Genomic DNA, 16545 nt, shown 5'->3' with positions numbered 1-16545 from the left:
AACAAAGCAACGAGCTAGGCCAGAGGCTGTGGTTTGAGGAAGGCCTCATCGAGGATCAGCTCCCAGCTCCACCAAAGATGCGTATGACAGAGGTTGACAACAGATGATTTAAAAAAGAAAGAAAGAAAGAAAGAAAAAAAGAATCGAGCTGTTTTCACCTTCTAATACTTGACACTTCTGGCTCCTCCCCCGTTAGTCAGGTGGGTGGTATTAGCCAAACCAAACCATTAAACACAACTTAGGTATATGTGCAAGTAATGAGCATGCCACCATGCCATAAAGTGCACAAGCTTGGATTTGAAAACTTCCTCGTATCTTTCTGTAACATTAGTTTCTTTCAGGTCTTTCTTTGTGAGGGAACTTTGACCTAGCAGCTGATGGTGAGATTAGTCATTTGAATTGCTTTGTTGACGGTAAATATAGTTTCTCTTCTTGAAGATCAGTCTTTTTAGCTAAGGTGACCAAGGAATGATTATGGGTTCAAGTCCCTAAAGCAGCAGGTCCAGCGTTATTGATTGTCCTGCCCTGTAACCCTGCATGCCCTGCAACATGCTGAATGTCTCAACAGCACCAAACCGCTCACTACTTCTTCTTTTCCATCCCTCGACCTCCATGTGGATGGACCTTCAGGTTTTTTGTTTTTTTTTTCCCCTCCATAGCCACATCACATCAGTGCTTGGGGATGTGATGGCAAGGTGGGGATTTGAGGTGAAAGAGCTGTGGTGATCATGGGAGTGTGGAAAACCATCCTCGGTGCAAAGCAATCATAGCCGGCCCTCGATCATCCTGCCCCTCTGATACCTCCATCCAACCTTTCTCAACCCATCACCTCACAGAGTTGCCTCTCTCCTCTCTTCCATTATTCCCAGCTCACTAGTCAGAAAATTAGGGTAACACTTGGCAGCCCCCCCACCTCTCCCTACTGCTATTTCTCCCTCCACCTTCCCTCTTTCTATTTCTCACCCATTACTCCCAGTTCACTGGTTGGTATATGGAGGGTGACACTAGGCCAATTCAATCTCTCGTCCTCGTCAGGTACTAAGCCTGCTGGAGTGCTGCAGCCTCTCACATCCATATATACCCGTCCAGCAGGTTGTCACCCTGTTTTCTGCATTTCACACCTTTGCTGCCCTCCTGTGCTGCACAGAACTTTCTATTTCCTCATTTGTCACTCCTGTTTTCCATTTACTCATTTTTTTTAAACCTTACCTCTGACTTTTTCAGCCCCGGGTGTTTCAGGGAAGGTGTTTTAAAGATGGCCTTGTTGTAATGAAGTAGTGTTGTGCTTTATTGTGCAGCTGCACCGGTTGGAAAAGTTGATGTTACAAAGAGTTTCCTGTGAGGTTGTGTGTTTTGTGAGATAACGAAGCCGGTGAGCCAAATTAAACTTAATACATTAAAGTGTGCATTTTGGCTGCCTTTGATGTACGACACTGAATAATGCAGGTTGCAGAGTAAAATAAACCAGTTATGTCTTTACTGCAGCTAAGCTCTGCAGAGTGACATGCGCTTAGAGGCAGGGATTTCCCTCCTTGATTTCCTGAATGGCTTCAGGTCTGCTTGATTGGCTTCAACTGGAAGAAGCTTACAGGTTCAGCTAATCTTTTACCAGTGCGACTGTTTACTTAATATTTTTGACCTGGTTATTTGGTTACATCATGTCAGGAAACGCCTCTCATTAAAGACGATCGGCTTTTGTAACTTGTCTCTTGACAGTATAAACGGGAGCTGCGGAGGTAGCCCATGAAGCTTATTTTATTTCAACACAGATTAGGAGCTAAGCAGCATTTGCATAAGTTGGCAAAGTTAATAGGCTGACTTGCAGCCAAATACAATGAGAGGTCCAGGTCCAGTAAGCCAGAGTTGCACATTAGTTGGAAAATTCACTATTAGCCAGTTTCTACATTAAAAAAAAAAAATCCAGCTTGGAATGCGGAATTAGAAAACTAACAAATTTGGCAAGATGCAGATGTAGGATTTTCTTTTTTAACTTTAAGGTGATGACATGTTTTTTTTCTCTCTTCCGTTTGATGTCTGAACTGTTCAGCTGGTTAAAGCCTGAATCTTTTGAGGCAATTTCACTAGGTTCATTAAAAACTTTCATCATTTCTCCTTCTGTTTTGAGACCTTTTCTGGTCCCACATAGATCTTTAGTTCCAATAAGATGCAGGAAATATCCCCTTCTTGGTCTCTGGAACCTTAAGACAACAAAATACATTTGCTCTGTTTTGTTGTGTACTTCCTTCTCGAATAATCTTTTTTATTCTATCACCATTTTCTGTTCTCATTCATACAGTTTTTGTGCCCTGTCACTTTTATAGTACAAGTAATTTTTCAGTTAATAGGATACTGTTTGTGTCCTCATGTTTTATTTTTATACATTACGGGTCTGGGGTATAGCTCACTGTATTTGTGTATTGTGCAAACCGAATCTTAGGATGTTGCTTCAAAAATGTGATGTAATATCTCAAGAACCAATCCTCTACATTCTAAATTGTAACAATGAATGATGTAAAAACAGTGGCTTAGGACTATAATTTTTAAGGATGCCATTTGCATACCTACTTGCTTAAATACCTGACTCCATCCAGTGCTACTATCTGCTGCTCACGACGGATCAACCAGCTTTTTGTACCTCAGCTTTCATCTTCAATTCTCAGTTGGCAGGGATGTTTCTTTATGCTTTGCTAGCCGGTGTCAGCCTCTATGATGATGTTAATGGCTTTAGCTGAATTGGATGTCATTGCTGTGTGATAGTCTTCAGATACGTTATGATTGCTGGATGCAAATTTACATATTTATTTAGAGGTTTACCCTTGAAGCCACTTGCATTCAGATCCAGATCCACGGTTTCCTTTATCTTTCCCAATGGTACTGTGGGTAGGATTGATTGAATGAATGAATCCATATTTTGACTAATTTGGACACTTAAAGTCTGAAATTATGTGGACAACTGTTTTTAAAGATTTAAAGATGATGGTGTTTCTTATCATCGGAGAGATCTTGCAGCTACAGTACAGTTTTTTCCCTTGTGTATCCTGGCATGTATAAAGTCAACAGCAAGGGAGTAATGAGAAATCCCAGAGTACAATTGACTCTTTGTCATGCATTATTGTGTGGCTTTTCTTTGCTGCTTTGTCTGGCACCCCACAGTGGGGGATTTGCGATGGCCTCTACGTCCCTGAACATACCCTGTAGCGACTGTCACGGGAATTGAAAAGGAAATTAGTGCCATCCAGCTCATAAAGACACAGTGTAGTCTTTATAAGCTGATTGTTATGGAATTGTGTTACTTTGCGTGCACTGTAGGTAGGTTTTTCTCACAAAATGGCACAATAAGGAACAACGAGACTCGTGAAATGCTTGGTTTCATAATAAAGTTTATTCTATATTACAAATAGTATTTTGTTCTTGACTGCAAAATAGGAATGCATTATATTTACATACACAGGTATACAATTAATTATAACAAAGTTAGAGAAGCTCGCCTTATATCCCCCAGGTTTCGTTTTCATCTCTCAATAAGATACTCTTTATCTTTCAAATATGATCTAGTAAAAGTCTTTTCTAGCATGTTTGTGTAACATCTGCTATAACACTGAGCTAGGAGGACATTTTTAGTTCCTACAAAACGTTTGAAGGTGGAAACTTTATCTGTGCTCTTGGCAACGCTAGGTGGCTACTACCAGACGACCTTTGTTGCCCGGGAAGTGACAGGGTGAGGGGGGGAGAAATGAAAGACAGGATGAGACACCGGGGGAGCAGACTTGCAATCACAGCCAAGGGCTCTCACCTTATTTAGTAACACATAGCTGGGAACAGAAACCTGGATGTCCCTAAAATTAATCCTAAATTGAAATAATAGAAGTTCTGTATGCTGCATGAGATGTGATCAAAAAGTTCTGTGAATTTGGAAATGAAGATGAACAACCATATATGATTAACACTAGCTGATAACCCTGGAGGTGAAATCCCAAAAGTCCAATTTGCACATTCAGAGTGTGTATATAGTAGAGCCCAAACTTGCATGGAACAAATGTTCCAGTAGGTTCTGTATCCTAAATATAAACTCAGGGTTCAGACTTTCCTTGTCTGAAGTGTGGTGTGTGCCACGCAGTGCACTCGAAATGCAGGGGTTCTGTGGCCACACAAAGTCTGTTCGCTCAACATTTGCCAGACTTGCCTTACTGTGACTTCCTCCAGATCTGCTAATTGAAACTCAACTTGAAAGGTTGGTTTTGAGATGCAGTGGAGGACATCCAGTGTACACTGCAGAGATAAACATGCACAAAGACATAATTCCCAAAACCTTTTGATCACCTCTCAAAAAGCTGCAGAAAGTTGTTAACGGACAATGACCCCCTCTAAAAAATGGAGTCACTTGCTAAACTCAGTCTAAAACACAAGCTAATGCGCCTCTCCTGCTATGGATGATAAATTAGAGGTATAGGCCTACTTAATTTGTTCTTGGTGTTCATTTTCATATCTTGTGCTGGCAAATTGAGGCAATCCTTCGTTGCTTTTTAGGACGTGAACCTGCATCTAATCACACCAGTCTGTTTTCATAACTGCACATGTTCTGTTCTTTAAAAAAAAAAATGGGCAGGCTTCATCACTGTAAAGGAGGGATTTTTTGTTCTGGGAAGTTGAGCATTTATCACGATGAAATACTCTAACGCAGTTTTCAATAGGAAAAAATAAAACCAATAAAAAGAACAAAAATATTCTGCCTGACCAGATTTAAACTGCAGAGGCGGCACAGCTGTCACACACAAAGAGTGCTGGTCTATAATGGAGGACACAGTAAATGGGACAAGAAAATCCAAAATGGGGTACATGCTGTCTTTAAATGACATCCAGAAAATGAGCAGTTGTGTTGGAAATGACTTCAAAAGCCCCTAGCAGTTGTAGATGTCTCTAAATATCTTTTTTTGCAAGGCAATTCAATTTCATACCATCCAAACAGGTCAACATGCAAAGGTATACAGTAACTCCTTTATTTAGCATCTATCACGTCACAAAAATCATAGGGACGAGACTGTGTCATAGGGGGACTGGTCTGGATAAAGGTTCCACCTTAAACGAAAGTTATAGTTTTTATAACATGAACAATCCACTTTTTCCATCTTGATTCTTCCAAGCAAAAGAAAGATAAAAGAACACATCCACATCATCATTGCAAGGCTTAATTTTCTTATTTTTCACTTTTTTTTAAATAAGTTTCTTAAATTGTTTACGTTTTACATGCGCTTAAAAAGCCAATAAAGGACCCAAGGTGGACCTAGGGCGGTCTTCACACATTCACATCACCACATGGGGCACGTTGTCAAGGCAAAAGAAAGGGCAGAGGTCAAAATGTACGGAGGGCGCCTCCATCTTTCCATCGCTCTCTCCCATAGTGGGGATTCACATCCAACAAGTCTTATCTATGTCCATCATTGTCTGTTTATCTTGCCGTGATGCTCACGTCTTGCTCTGCTTTATCAGATCTTTTTTTTTTTTTAATTTCTTTTCTTTTTTCCTCTTTTTTTTTTTTTTGAGGTTTGGAGAAGGCCGCCCCCTGCCGCCACTGAGGACAACTACACTAATACAGACAAGAGCGCCTCAAACAGTTACACACTCAGGAGTTGGGGTTTTTGCCGTATGCAACTAGCTACCATCTCCAATGCTTGTGCAAAACAGAAAAACTGGTAAGTCAGGAGCTGGACGAAAAAGGGGGTGAACGGTGTGCCGAGAGCCAGAGAGACCCGGGATGATGAAAAGAGAAAGGAGGATCGGATCACCTCGCCCACAGAGCCTCTCACCTCGACACACTGAGGTCAGAAAAATCACACATGTTGCTTAAAGTTCAAGTCACAATATTTTTTTTTGTCTTAGAAGTGGTTGTCTTATACATAGTCCTTTGTTTGTCAGTTCCTCAGTGGCACTTTATAAATACATTTTTGACCATTTTTGAAAATTTCAAGCTCCTTTGGTTTTTGGCTGACCAACTAAGTCCGTGTCATTTGATTTCTTCACACAAAAGTCTTAAACTTGGGACATTCCGGGAAAGAAGTGCTACTCTCACAACAGAGCCTCTTTAGGTAGCACACGCTGTATTGAATCATTCTTGTTTTTCTTGATCAAGCAGTTTCTTACCCAGTGCATTTCAGTCAGCTCTTCCCTTTACGTCCTCCATTGTTGGCGTAGAAATCTGGGCAGTCAGGATGTTGGGTAGCTGCTGAGTGTGTGTGCGTTTTGTGTGCATGTGTGTGCTTTGATAGACCGTCGCAGCGGCGACACAAGTTTGGAAGCGGCAAGAGCCAGGCAAAGACTGCTACTGGTGTTTGGAGTAGCAGTCAAAACACTGTCTTCCAGAGTTGGTTGTGTGCTTTTTCTTTTTTTTTTTACAAAGGATCCAACTTGGGCAGGGGCTCCAGGGTTTCATCTAATAGCTTAATTTTGCAGTAGCTATATAAGCCAAATGGAAGCAGAAATCATGAGCACTTTCTTAAATGTATGCTGGGCCAGGTAAAAATGTGTGCATGTCGCAAAGGGCTATAGGCTGGGGATGCTCTGGTTTGTAAAGTTCATCATGGTTCAGTAAAGGAAAAGTTCAGAGAAGCGATAATCCTTCCCTTCCCCCATCAGTCTTTTTCTTAAATACAACTCCAGCTACATTAAAGAACACAAGAACATTCTAGGCTTGCCTGGATTTGCCCCAGATTTCACGGATATGTATGCTTTGCTTGAAGGTACAGTGTAAACTTGGCAAACCATCCTTGCATGAATTTTCTTCAGAGGTGTTCATTTGGCTTGCAGTCATCAGTGTTGATGCTTCCTCTTGATTCTGTATATTTAATATAGAACTACAATAAACTGAACTCTAGAGATGGTTTTATTTTAACTATCCTATTCTGAAAAGTTCTCAACAAAATGGACACCCAACATTGTGGTTTTTAAAGAATTACCTATCGGTGTAAATTCTTGAAGGCAACATAAAAATGTTTTTCCCCTCTTTCCTTCCAACAGGGGGGATCGACACATTGCCAATATGGCCAGCTTTCAAGCAATCACCCCTTGAAGCTTCTCTGTGGTGAAGCTGAGGGATCCCCCACATTGCACTGTGGGAAACGCCAACCTCAGCTCCGGGCCACCCCTCGCATAACTTCAGGTAAACTAGTCTATGCAGCAGAGTGAATGGGAAGAAAAAAAACAACAACAACAAAAAACAAAAACAGGATTTCTCAGGGAACAGGAAGCAGAAAAAAAGTTAGAGGAAGAATTCATCTCTGAAAGGCGGAGGGAGGAAGTCACATGATGAAAAAAGATGGGGACAGGTCTTCGCTCAGGCACGGCTCGGTTTCTGACGGGGTCTCTTCCCAGTGCACCCTGGGAAGTGCGGTTCTCAGCTCTCCAGACTCATGAAGGCCACCACCTGCTCCAGCTTAAAGGCCAGCCTCTGTTTCCTGGCTGCATCGTCCTGCTCCAGTGCACACACAATCTGCCGGCGTGACCGTGAAAAAGACACACAACGCTATTACTAAAATCACTCAACATAACAGGACTTTAAAAATCCAGCAAATTACTATTTGTGTTACTATAGAAATTGATTGTAGCTATTGATATACTGGCTTGGATTTGGGGAGTGCTTGAGCTTGACTGTCCCACTGTACCCAGCTGGCCTACACTCACTGTTCTTGGCTTCAGGTTAGCTTTAGTTAGTCCCTTTTACTTCCCACATTTTAATACACTATCTGTTCTTTCATTGACTTTTCATGACTTTTGGGGGTTAAATGCCTGGGCGTGGTACGATTTGCCTCTTATAAGTACCCCCTTAGTTAGCGACAGCACTGATGTGTTGCCCAAAGGTGTAATAGGTCCCAGCATTACGTACCTCCTCAGTGTATTTCCCCACATAGGAGTAGATCTCGCTGAGAGAGCTCATGGTGTTGAACTCATTCATGTGCATCCGCGACTGCTCTGCCAGGTAGGCATTCATGTCTTGGTCACTGATCGCTGGCATCTTGTTAATGTCTGAGTAGTATCTGTGAAGAGAGGGCAGGAAGAATAATACAAAGCATTAAGGTGTGTTTACAGCAGCAAAAAAAAAAAAAAGATGCTAAAAGGAAAAGTGCTAAATGATTTTGAAAGCAGAATATGCCCAGTTATGTATTTTTACACAGATGTTTACCTCGGAGTTCATCGTTTATGAATGCCTGATTAATGCGTGGAGCATAGAGACGAAAAGCACGTTTCATAGTAAAGTGACCTAAATGGAATCTGTAGATGCAGAGAGGCCTCATGTTTTAAAATGGAACACTGCAGCAGCATACAGTATACTCACACACGCCGCACTGAGCTAAAGGCAATCAGTCACTGTCAGCAGCAGCTGTGTTGCCCATATCAACTGTGTTGATTAAAGCTGCTTATTTACATATTAAATTCCTGGAGCTACAGCCACTTGAGGACAGGCCCGTTGTATGGATGGATAATTCTGGGAGTGCGTGTGATGATATTTGCCAGGAAACAAGCTGTCAGAGCTAACAGAGCAAAGGAGAAGGCAGGTGGGTGTTACTCACAGAGGTCATAGCTGTATTGACACTGCACAGTACTGAAAGCTAGAGCTCTGACCTGGGCCCTGTTGGTGTCATGAACATGAGAATGGACTCAACAAGCTCATAACATTCACTAAAGCAAGCATAAGCAATAAAGGGGGGGGAAAAATAAGAGGTGGTATGTATGGAAAGCAAAATTAAAGTCTTCATTGTATAAATCACAAGATAGCTGTAGGCCCAGCCACTACAGTCAGGTTACTTTTTACTAAGTAAGCTAGCTGTTCAGTAGTTTCTTTGTTGAAATGTGAAATAACCTGTCACAATATGAAATTGTGAAAGCCTCAAACTGATGTGTGACAATTATGCGGATTAAAGACTGCTGCAGTGTTTGCATTTTTGCTGTTGCAAAATATCTTTTGCAGCGATCACTTTCATTACTAGTGTTGTCGTGTTAGGTGGAAAATGTGAGTATATCTCTAATGAGATCAACCCCATTTTGGCATTCTTCTTCACCACCAACTTTTTAAATTTAATTCATTGAAATCTTTAAATAATTAGTTGGTCAATTATTTGCAGAAGTGAAATAAAAATACTGCTTTACCAATTTAACATCCAGTTTGTTGCAAGTGCCGATGTCTCTACAGTAACGTTTACTACTGAAGTTTAAAAACCACCACACGTATTCCATACTTTTAAAGGTATAGATTTATATGCAAGCAGTCTTGTATACAAATAATGTAATGACAGGTGTGATGGATTTGTCATTGTCTGGAGACCTTCAACTCCCACATCAAATTCAGAGCAGGTGGCAGGAGCTCACGGGTCTGCTTCACTTCACAACACCTTTTTAATAACATCAACATATTGTAGCAAGTAAAAAGCTTTGGGATATCGTGGCTCTGCCCAGCTGCATAGCATGGAAGTGCTGAATGCAGTTGTTGTCTTATGTAATTTATTAGTGGCTGAAGTGGTGTTTCAAGCAAAGTCTCAGCAGGGTAGTACTGAGCGAGACACACTGATTTCAAGGGATGGAGATATCCACTGGCCTGCTAACCAGCTAAAGCAGCGTCCTCTCTTTCTAACCAAGATAGAGGAGGAGGGAGACAGAGAACAGTAGGATATCTCGTCTGAACCTCTACAGTGATCAGTTTCTTTCTGACCTGTAAATCCCTTGCTGTGGCACTTTGGACAGTAAAGTGAAACGGCATAAGATCCACTTTTGACCATTAGTGTGGCTCTTTAAAAAGATTAAGACAGTTTCACTTTGCAGTAATCACTGATTTGAAAGAATCATTTGTAAAAGTACAAAATACACTGACGCCATTCTGTGATACCAGTTATTAAAAAGCAAAACATGCAACCAGCATTTTCCCCTCACAGTAGCAGCTGCTCTATTCTGTCCACGCATATCTTTTTTATGCATTGCTTATAGGAGACCAGAGAGAGCCACACAATCTCGAGCCTGAATCCCCTCATTTTGGTTCCACCCATTCAAGCACTGCACATATATTCTCATCCTGAGGCTTGCTTTGCAACAACTCTACAGCCACATAAATACTCGGAACCACTTCACAGTACCCCATCTTTTATTCAGGACCTCTTTGCCTCCCCTGCTGACAAATAAATTTAATAAAACTTCCATTTTAACAAATTACCGGCTTCTGCTGCCTGCAACTCTCAAAAATGCTTCCCTTGATTTTTTTTTTCTCCCCCCTACTCACACACACTGGCTCCTATGTCCTGTAGATCTTATGCCCTGGGCTCTCCCATCTATTCCCACTGCATTGTAATTTGGATTGGGTTTCACAGCTCATAGATCACATTGCTACAGTCGCATTGTGTGTGCTGGAATGAAACACGCTTAATGCAGGTTTTCTGATGGTTCTTTCTCTCTTCATCTATCCAGTAATTGGTGTGTATGCACATGCGCTTTTCTTGACAGCTTACCTCTCCACCCAGCTCTTGTAGCTGGGGATGTCCTTGGCATAAAGCAGCTTGTTGGAGGGTGAGTCTTTCCCAAGGCGGTGCTCTGAGGTGGAGCAGGAGTCCATGAAAGTCTGGGCCACCACAGACAGACAGGCATCTGTGATGCTGCTCTTATGGATGTCAAACACAAACTGGGGGTTTTTAATCACATTCACCCAGAAACGCAGAGGTAGGCTGTCAGAGAGGGAAAAGAGAACAAAAAGTAGTTTAGTATCAAACTCAAACTCATGCAGCTTTTGCACTTTAACTTTTCATTCCCTGATAAATAATTGTTTGTTGCTGTTTTCTTTAAATTCCTTTTAATTTTCCCAATCTTGATATTTCCAATTCTGGACACAACAATATGAAATTCTTTAATATAATTCCTTTCACCTGTAAAAAAAATAAATAAAGGTAGTCTCTTAATAAAATCTTAAACTGAGTCATGCTAACTAATGTAGTCTGTTAGGCTTCCTGTGGAAAAAAAAAAAAAAAAAAAGAGTTTTGCAGTGATTGTTCAGTTCAGTCTCGGTGACAGAATGCTTGAATAGCCATTCAAATGGGCGAACAAAGAGTGTGAAGTAAAACAACAGCCTATGTCCGGTTGAGCTGCTCTGAGATTAAGTCCCTAAATGCCGTTTTCAAATTTGCTACAGCCAGCTAGTCAATAGGCATGAACATATTATTCGCCAGAAGGGACGAGGATTCATTCACTTTGCAAAGCTAGTACACAGGCCCTGCTGTTGCTGATGTGCTCTATTTGATGTGTGTGCTCAATTCAATAAAGCCTTTATCTTTAAAACCAGGTGGTGGCTGGCTCTCATTTTTTTCCTCGCAGTGTCCAGGGGTCCTCGCTGGGGGCCGCGCAGTGACACAGTTCATATTGCCTTGTTTGTGCAAGTGGGTCCTATTTTGTGCCTGTCAGGAATAATAAAAATACACAAGTCTGTTTATTTGCAGGGCTTGTTTCTGCCAAAATGAATAGATATAGGGCCAGCTTTATCTGTGTATTGCTGTGAAAGGGGCTCAGGTGGTATTAAGAAAAAGCTGAGTGTTACTTGGATCTCTGTATCTTTACTTTTCTCTGGGCTCTGCGCTTTTAGCTGATGTGACAAAAATCAACAGACACTGCTGCAGTCTACGCTACACAGAAGTTTCTGCGTGTAGGAGAAAAAGAGTATAAAATGTAAAAAAACCCCAAAAACAAAACCTGAAATGCATTCATTTAAAGTACCGCCAGTGTTCCTCAACAATCCACTGAGCATTTATTCTAGTACAACCACCCACAAAGATATTCAGCTGTAATGTAACAAAAGAGGATTTAAACTCAGAATGAGGAAAGACTCAGCATTATGACTTCAAAATTAATCTAAGCAAAAAATCTAGTGGGATTAGGTGCAGGGATCAAAGGGATATTAACACGGCTGCTGTGCTGTCTTGATTGTTGACAAGCTGGCGTTTCAATGGGGCAATGGATTCTAAGATGATGAGATTTTGCACAATTTTGTGTGTGCAAAATTACCACCATAATAAGTATGCCTTATCCATTGAAAATAGGCAAATCTGAGTTTACTCCTGCTGAGTAGCTTCAGGAATCTGAATGATGGTCATGATCGGTCCTTTTGGTTAGGGATTAGGTTAAATATCAGCTGCCAAGATCAAGGGCATCTCATATCCTAAAGAAATTATGCTGGCAGAGTAAGAAAAGGGCCCACTGATTCATCACTTGAAAGTGCAGTCATTTCAAACTGATAAAAGGGTGTGATATAGTTTAAAAAACAAAACTGTATAATTAAGCAAGCAAAATAAGCAACAGTTTAGACAGCATCTTTACCAAAACTGGGCAGATGTAAATAGGAGAATTATTTCTGTTCTAAAGGCAAAATGTGACCAGAACAAATGTGATTCTAACTAGTTGCTTTTCTCTTATTTTTTGAATGCATCCACACTTTAACACTGGTACCTGCAAACAGCTAAGTCCCCCTTGTGGTCCCTGAAAACCACCTCATGCAGCCCTTTGAATCTGCAGTTTTAGGATGGTTCTGCCCATTTTGTGGAATGGGCCTAATGAATTAGCTTACCATTGGCAGGAAAAGAATCACAGATGTTGTGATGTACAACATCTCACTGGTGCCATTATGGCATAGACATGCAGTGAGCTAAATTTGGAATTAACAGCTTTATAAAGGTGACCTGACTGAGTTTGGTTCCAGTCAGGGCCTAAGTAAGCAAAACTGTGCTATTTTATTCCTGTGATAGGCACCTTATACTTAGGTCTGCCACAGTGGTAGTAGTAAGCAATCTGAGTAGGATTGCGTTGCAGTATGATGGCAGAAAAGAGGGGTGTATGTGGCAGTTTTGCACAATAATTAAAATTCTGTCTGTTCCATCCCGAAATGCAGCGCATATAGACGGACACACGCGGACCAAATACAGAGGAGTGAGGATGAGAGCGGACACTAACACACTGCCACTAATCCAAAAGATACCATCTGGAGATGCTCTGGGAGCCAGTGACTCATATACGCACATACTGACTGTACACACATACAAAACATGTTACAACTCTGTCACACAATACATACAAAACTAACAGTTTAACTAAATTTAACTTTGCACCATGAAAATACAGTTTATTTAAAAAACTTTATTTCAAAAAGCAGTAAAACTGCTGAAAAAGAAGTTTCAACTGTTAAACTGTCCACACCTAGTACATTTGCCTTAATCATCTGTCGTGATTCTGCAAGGTGTGCCACCAACCACATCATAGGCAAAGTTACTATGCATCTCTGTTGACAGTCAAGCACAAGAAAATGCTTTAAGAACTAATATCTACATATCTAAAGGCTATTTCAGCCGTTAAGATGTGCAGGACAAATGATAATTAGGTGGTATAGTGCTTACAACATGCCTTTTGCAGTTTGGTTTGATCTGAATATATCTTGGTGGTCATTTACACTCATATTTAGCACTGTGCACTTTGCACACTGCTCAATGCACATTTTAAAATGTAGTGTAGCAGCATCATAGAGGTATAGAAAGGCATAGTATTTTTTCTTTTCTTTTTGATAGTCTTGCTTTGATGTAAAGGACTTGGACTATAAAAGTTCAGCGATACATTAAGGTCACTTTCAGGACTTTAGGGTGTATGGAAACGTGGTCAGCATTAATCATGCCAAAGCATCTGTCTGCTTTTATTTTAGAAAAATTATGAAAATTTTCTCACTGAATGGGGGAAAATAGTGGTTCACAATCTGATTTCAGTATAGATTTCGCAAACTTCTAAACATTCATCTAATAAAAAAAACAAAACGGTTGACTGGTAAGCTATAGCAACAAATACACTGGCATGATATGACAATGGTATAAGGCTGAAGGATCTAACAGAAGGAAGGGAACCCTCAAGGTGGGGGTAGTAGTAGAATATAGGGGCTCCTGCTGCAGTTGAAGTTAATGGCGTGTACAATAACTGTGGAACTGACAGGTTTAATGGGATGGGGGCTCAGCTTGGAAGGGACACTGACATTATTATTTTCTACCATGAGACAAAACGAAGGCTTCTGTTGAAGCCAAGATTGCAGTCTTTTAAGATGAGGTCATGAGGTTATGCATATGCACGTGCGGGGAGGTGCTTAAGGGCACAATCATACCACATTCCACACTGAGAAGGTATTTGTGGTGGCATCAGCACAAACTGTGCTCAGTCTCAGTGGCTTTTTCTCAGGCTGTGCTATGATAAATTGTGCTTTATTTATAGCCCTACAGTGAAAGTCTAATGGGGAGAAGCACGTCGACTTCTCAGAACACTTAACACACACTGTGACTGGCCCGGTAACACAGAGAAAAACCCTAAAATTAGGCTCATAAGATAAAGTAAATAATATTTTCCTTCATCCTCTCCCTACCCATTCCTTTATGTCTATTCGTCCCTCGATACACATAAATTTTTCCTCCAATATCTGTGGTTCTCCTGGGCCTTGGGTTGAGTGATGCATGCTGGGATCTTGGCAGAGGCTATGAGGCTAATGAGATATTAGTGTGCATTTAACTCCCACTGTGTTCACTTCCTTTTCTTCACCTTTTCATTCCTCTGCTCACCCCATTCCAGGGCACTGTCAGTTATTTAACCCCAGTCAACCTTTTAAGGTGGACTCACAGGGGTCAATATGGTATAAATTAATCAGCAGATATTAATTTAGAGGTGTACTTCTGCACCTGGGAGTGAACATCTGTCACTTTAGAGAATTCCACAGTGACAGGAATTTTTTTTTGGCCCAGTTATCCATGATAATAGATGGAGAGTCTTGGCAGCCAATTGGATTAGCCCCTTGTGGTTGGCTTTAATGAAGATTACACACCCCTGTGGTTAATGGATATTAGGAAAGGAAGAGGCGTATTGTGAAACTTGGCTCTGACAGGGCAATACCCAGGCAATGCCAGAGTGCCTGTAGTACTTTTAAAAATCAAAATGCCCATCAATGATCCAAATAACTGTTTAAGAAGTCTTAAACATTCCCATTCTGTGCGCTTGACACCAATTACTTGGTGTGTATGTATATTTCCATATCAGCACCCACAGCATATTTAGATTCAGATACTCACCAGTTGCTCTTCCATGTGTGTCGGACATGCGGGTCATGGATGTTGTGTTTGTCGGCCTGCTCATCCAGGAAGTCAAACATATATTTGATGGCCAGTGGCAGAGCGCTGCCTCGATGGGCTGTGCTAAAGATGGTCTCAAACAGGTCATCCACAAACTTCTGTAGCGTACCCTACAGAGCAAGGAGAGGAGAGTTACAAAGATTCAGTCATTCTCTCATTTTTCAAAACTTCACTAACAGTAGCAGAAATGCCATTAATATGTATATTTGTTTCTGTGTCAGTTTGAGTTGTGCAGTGCACGACACTTTCTCTCCCAGCGCCGATGTTTATGTGTCTGACTCATATCTCACAGACCCTGCCCTTAAATCTGCTTGCAGCTTTGATGGGGGAAATTGTTATTTCACAGCTGACTTTTAATAATATCTAGGAACAGGAGGCGCATCTCCTAAGCCTCTTTGTGCTGCCGGATTAGCTCCCACACTGCACCATTGACCCTAATTTGATTTAATGTTGGTGACTTTAAGAAGGAGGAGGAGAAGAGAGACAGAGAGTGAGAGAATCTAATCCTCTTGTAAAGAATGAGCTGATGGGATGCACGGGAAAAAGGCGAGAGCCAGAGATGGAAATGAAACCACACAAGTTTCCTATCAGAAGAAGAGGCCATTGAGTGTGGCAGATGAGGTGTGTACAGGCATTGGCAAATAAAAATCCAATTTGGGTGGAGCGGGTGACCAAATCACAGAGTCAGGAGAGATAGAAGGGGAGAATGGGAGGAGGGAATCCTGTTAGTTCGACAATCACGGCTATAATTCTAATGTGGCCCACATTCCCGGCAGCTTACCATTTTTCTATGAAGACGGTATCACATCTCTATATCAAGCCCACGTGCCTTCCTAGTTGCTAAGGGAAGGCCTATCGGGTACATGTGTGCAGAGACAGTGAAATCTGTGTATGTGCCTACTAGTGCTTAGGCTGTGACATTTTACGTCATCCTCGATCTCAAGGGGTGCACCACTATCAACACTGTCATCATCACAGGGTTCTCTTGGTTCCTGGTGGAGCTGAAACTGCCAACATAACCCCCCCACGACCATCTACCCTGTCATTAGACTGCACTCTAAACACAATGTGTCATCTGGATGTTTTGATGCCATCTGCCTCCGCATTGAAATGCAAGGAAAGCGACGTTGGGGATAGCAATGAAACAGGGAGGCTGAGACAGGCGCGCACACACACACACTCTCAAGTGTACAAGTGGAGGGAAAATGCAATCCTTCCCTGCACCAGTCCACACACGTGAACACGTCCTGTACCCACACTCAAGAGTGTCACTGATGGAGCTAATATGAGAGATGTGAGTGGCGTTGCCAAGGAGAGGTATTTATTGGTAAGGTGAAAGCCAAACGCAGTCAATTACACTGCCTGTCTGCCCAATCATTTC

General features: G+C 41.5%; 1 protein-coding gene across 2 annotated transcripts in view; it reads right to left on the bottom strand.

The window, feature by feature from the left end:
• Positions 1-3359: 3359 nt before the first annotated feature.
• Positions 3360-16545, bottom strand: part of plxna4 (plexin A4) — a 242618-nt gene continuing 229432 nt past the window's right edge. For both annotated transcript variants that reach the window (XM_005927188.3, XM_005927187.2), the window contains exons 29-32: positions 15105-15274; positions 10485-10697; positions 7877-8027; positions 3360-7483 (exon numbers count right to left, since the gene is read on the bottom strand). In XM_005927188.3, the coding sequence (XP_005927250.1) occupies positions 7388-7483; positions 7877-8027; positions 10485-10697; positions 15105-15274 (630 nt within the window). In that variant the 3' untranslated portion in view covers positions 3360-7387. The remainder of the gene's footprint in view (positions 7484-7876; positions 8028-10484; positions 10698-15104; positions 15275-16545) is intronic.

Source organism: Haplochromis burtoni, unplaced genomic scaffold (genome assembly GCF_018398535.1).
Source record: "Haplochromis burtoni strain Fernald_Lab_line unplaced genomic scaffold, NCSU_Asbu1 Contig_98, whole genome shotgun sequence".
Classification (NCBI taxonomy): domain Eukaryota; kingdom Metazoa; phylum Chordata; class Actinopteri; order Cichliformes; family Cichlidae; genus Haplochromis; species Haplochromis burtoni.
This window is presented reverse-complemented; position numbering and strand designations above follow the sequence as displayed.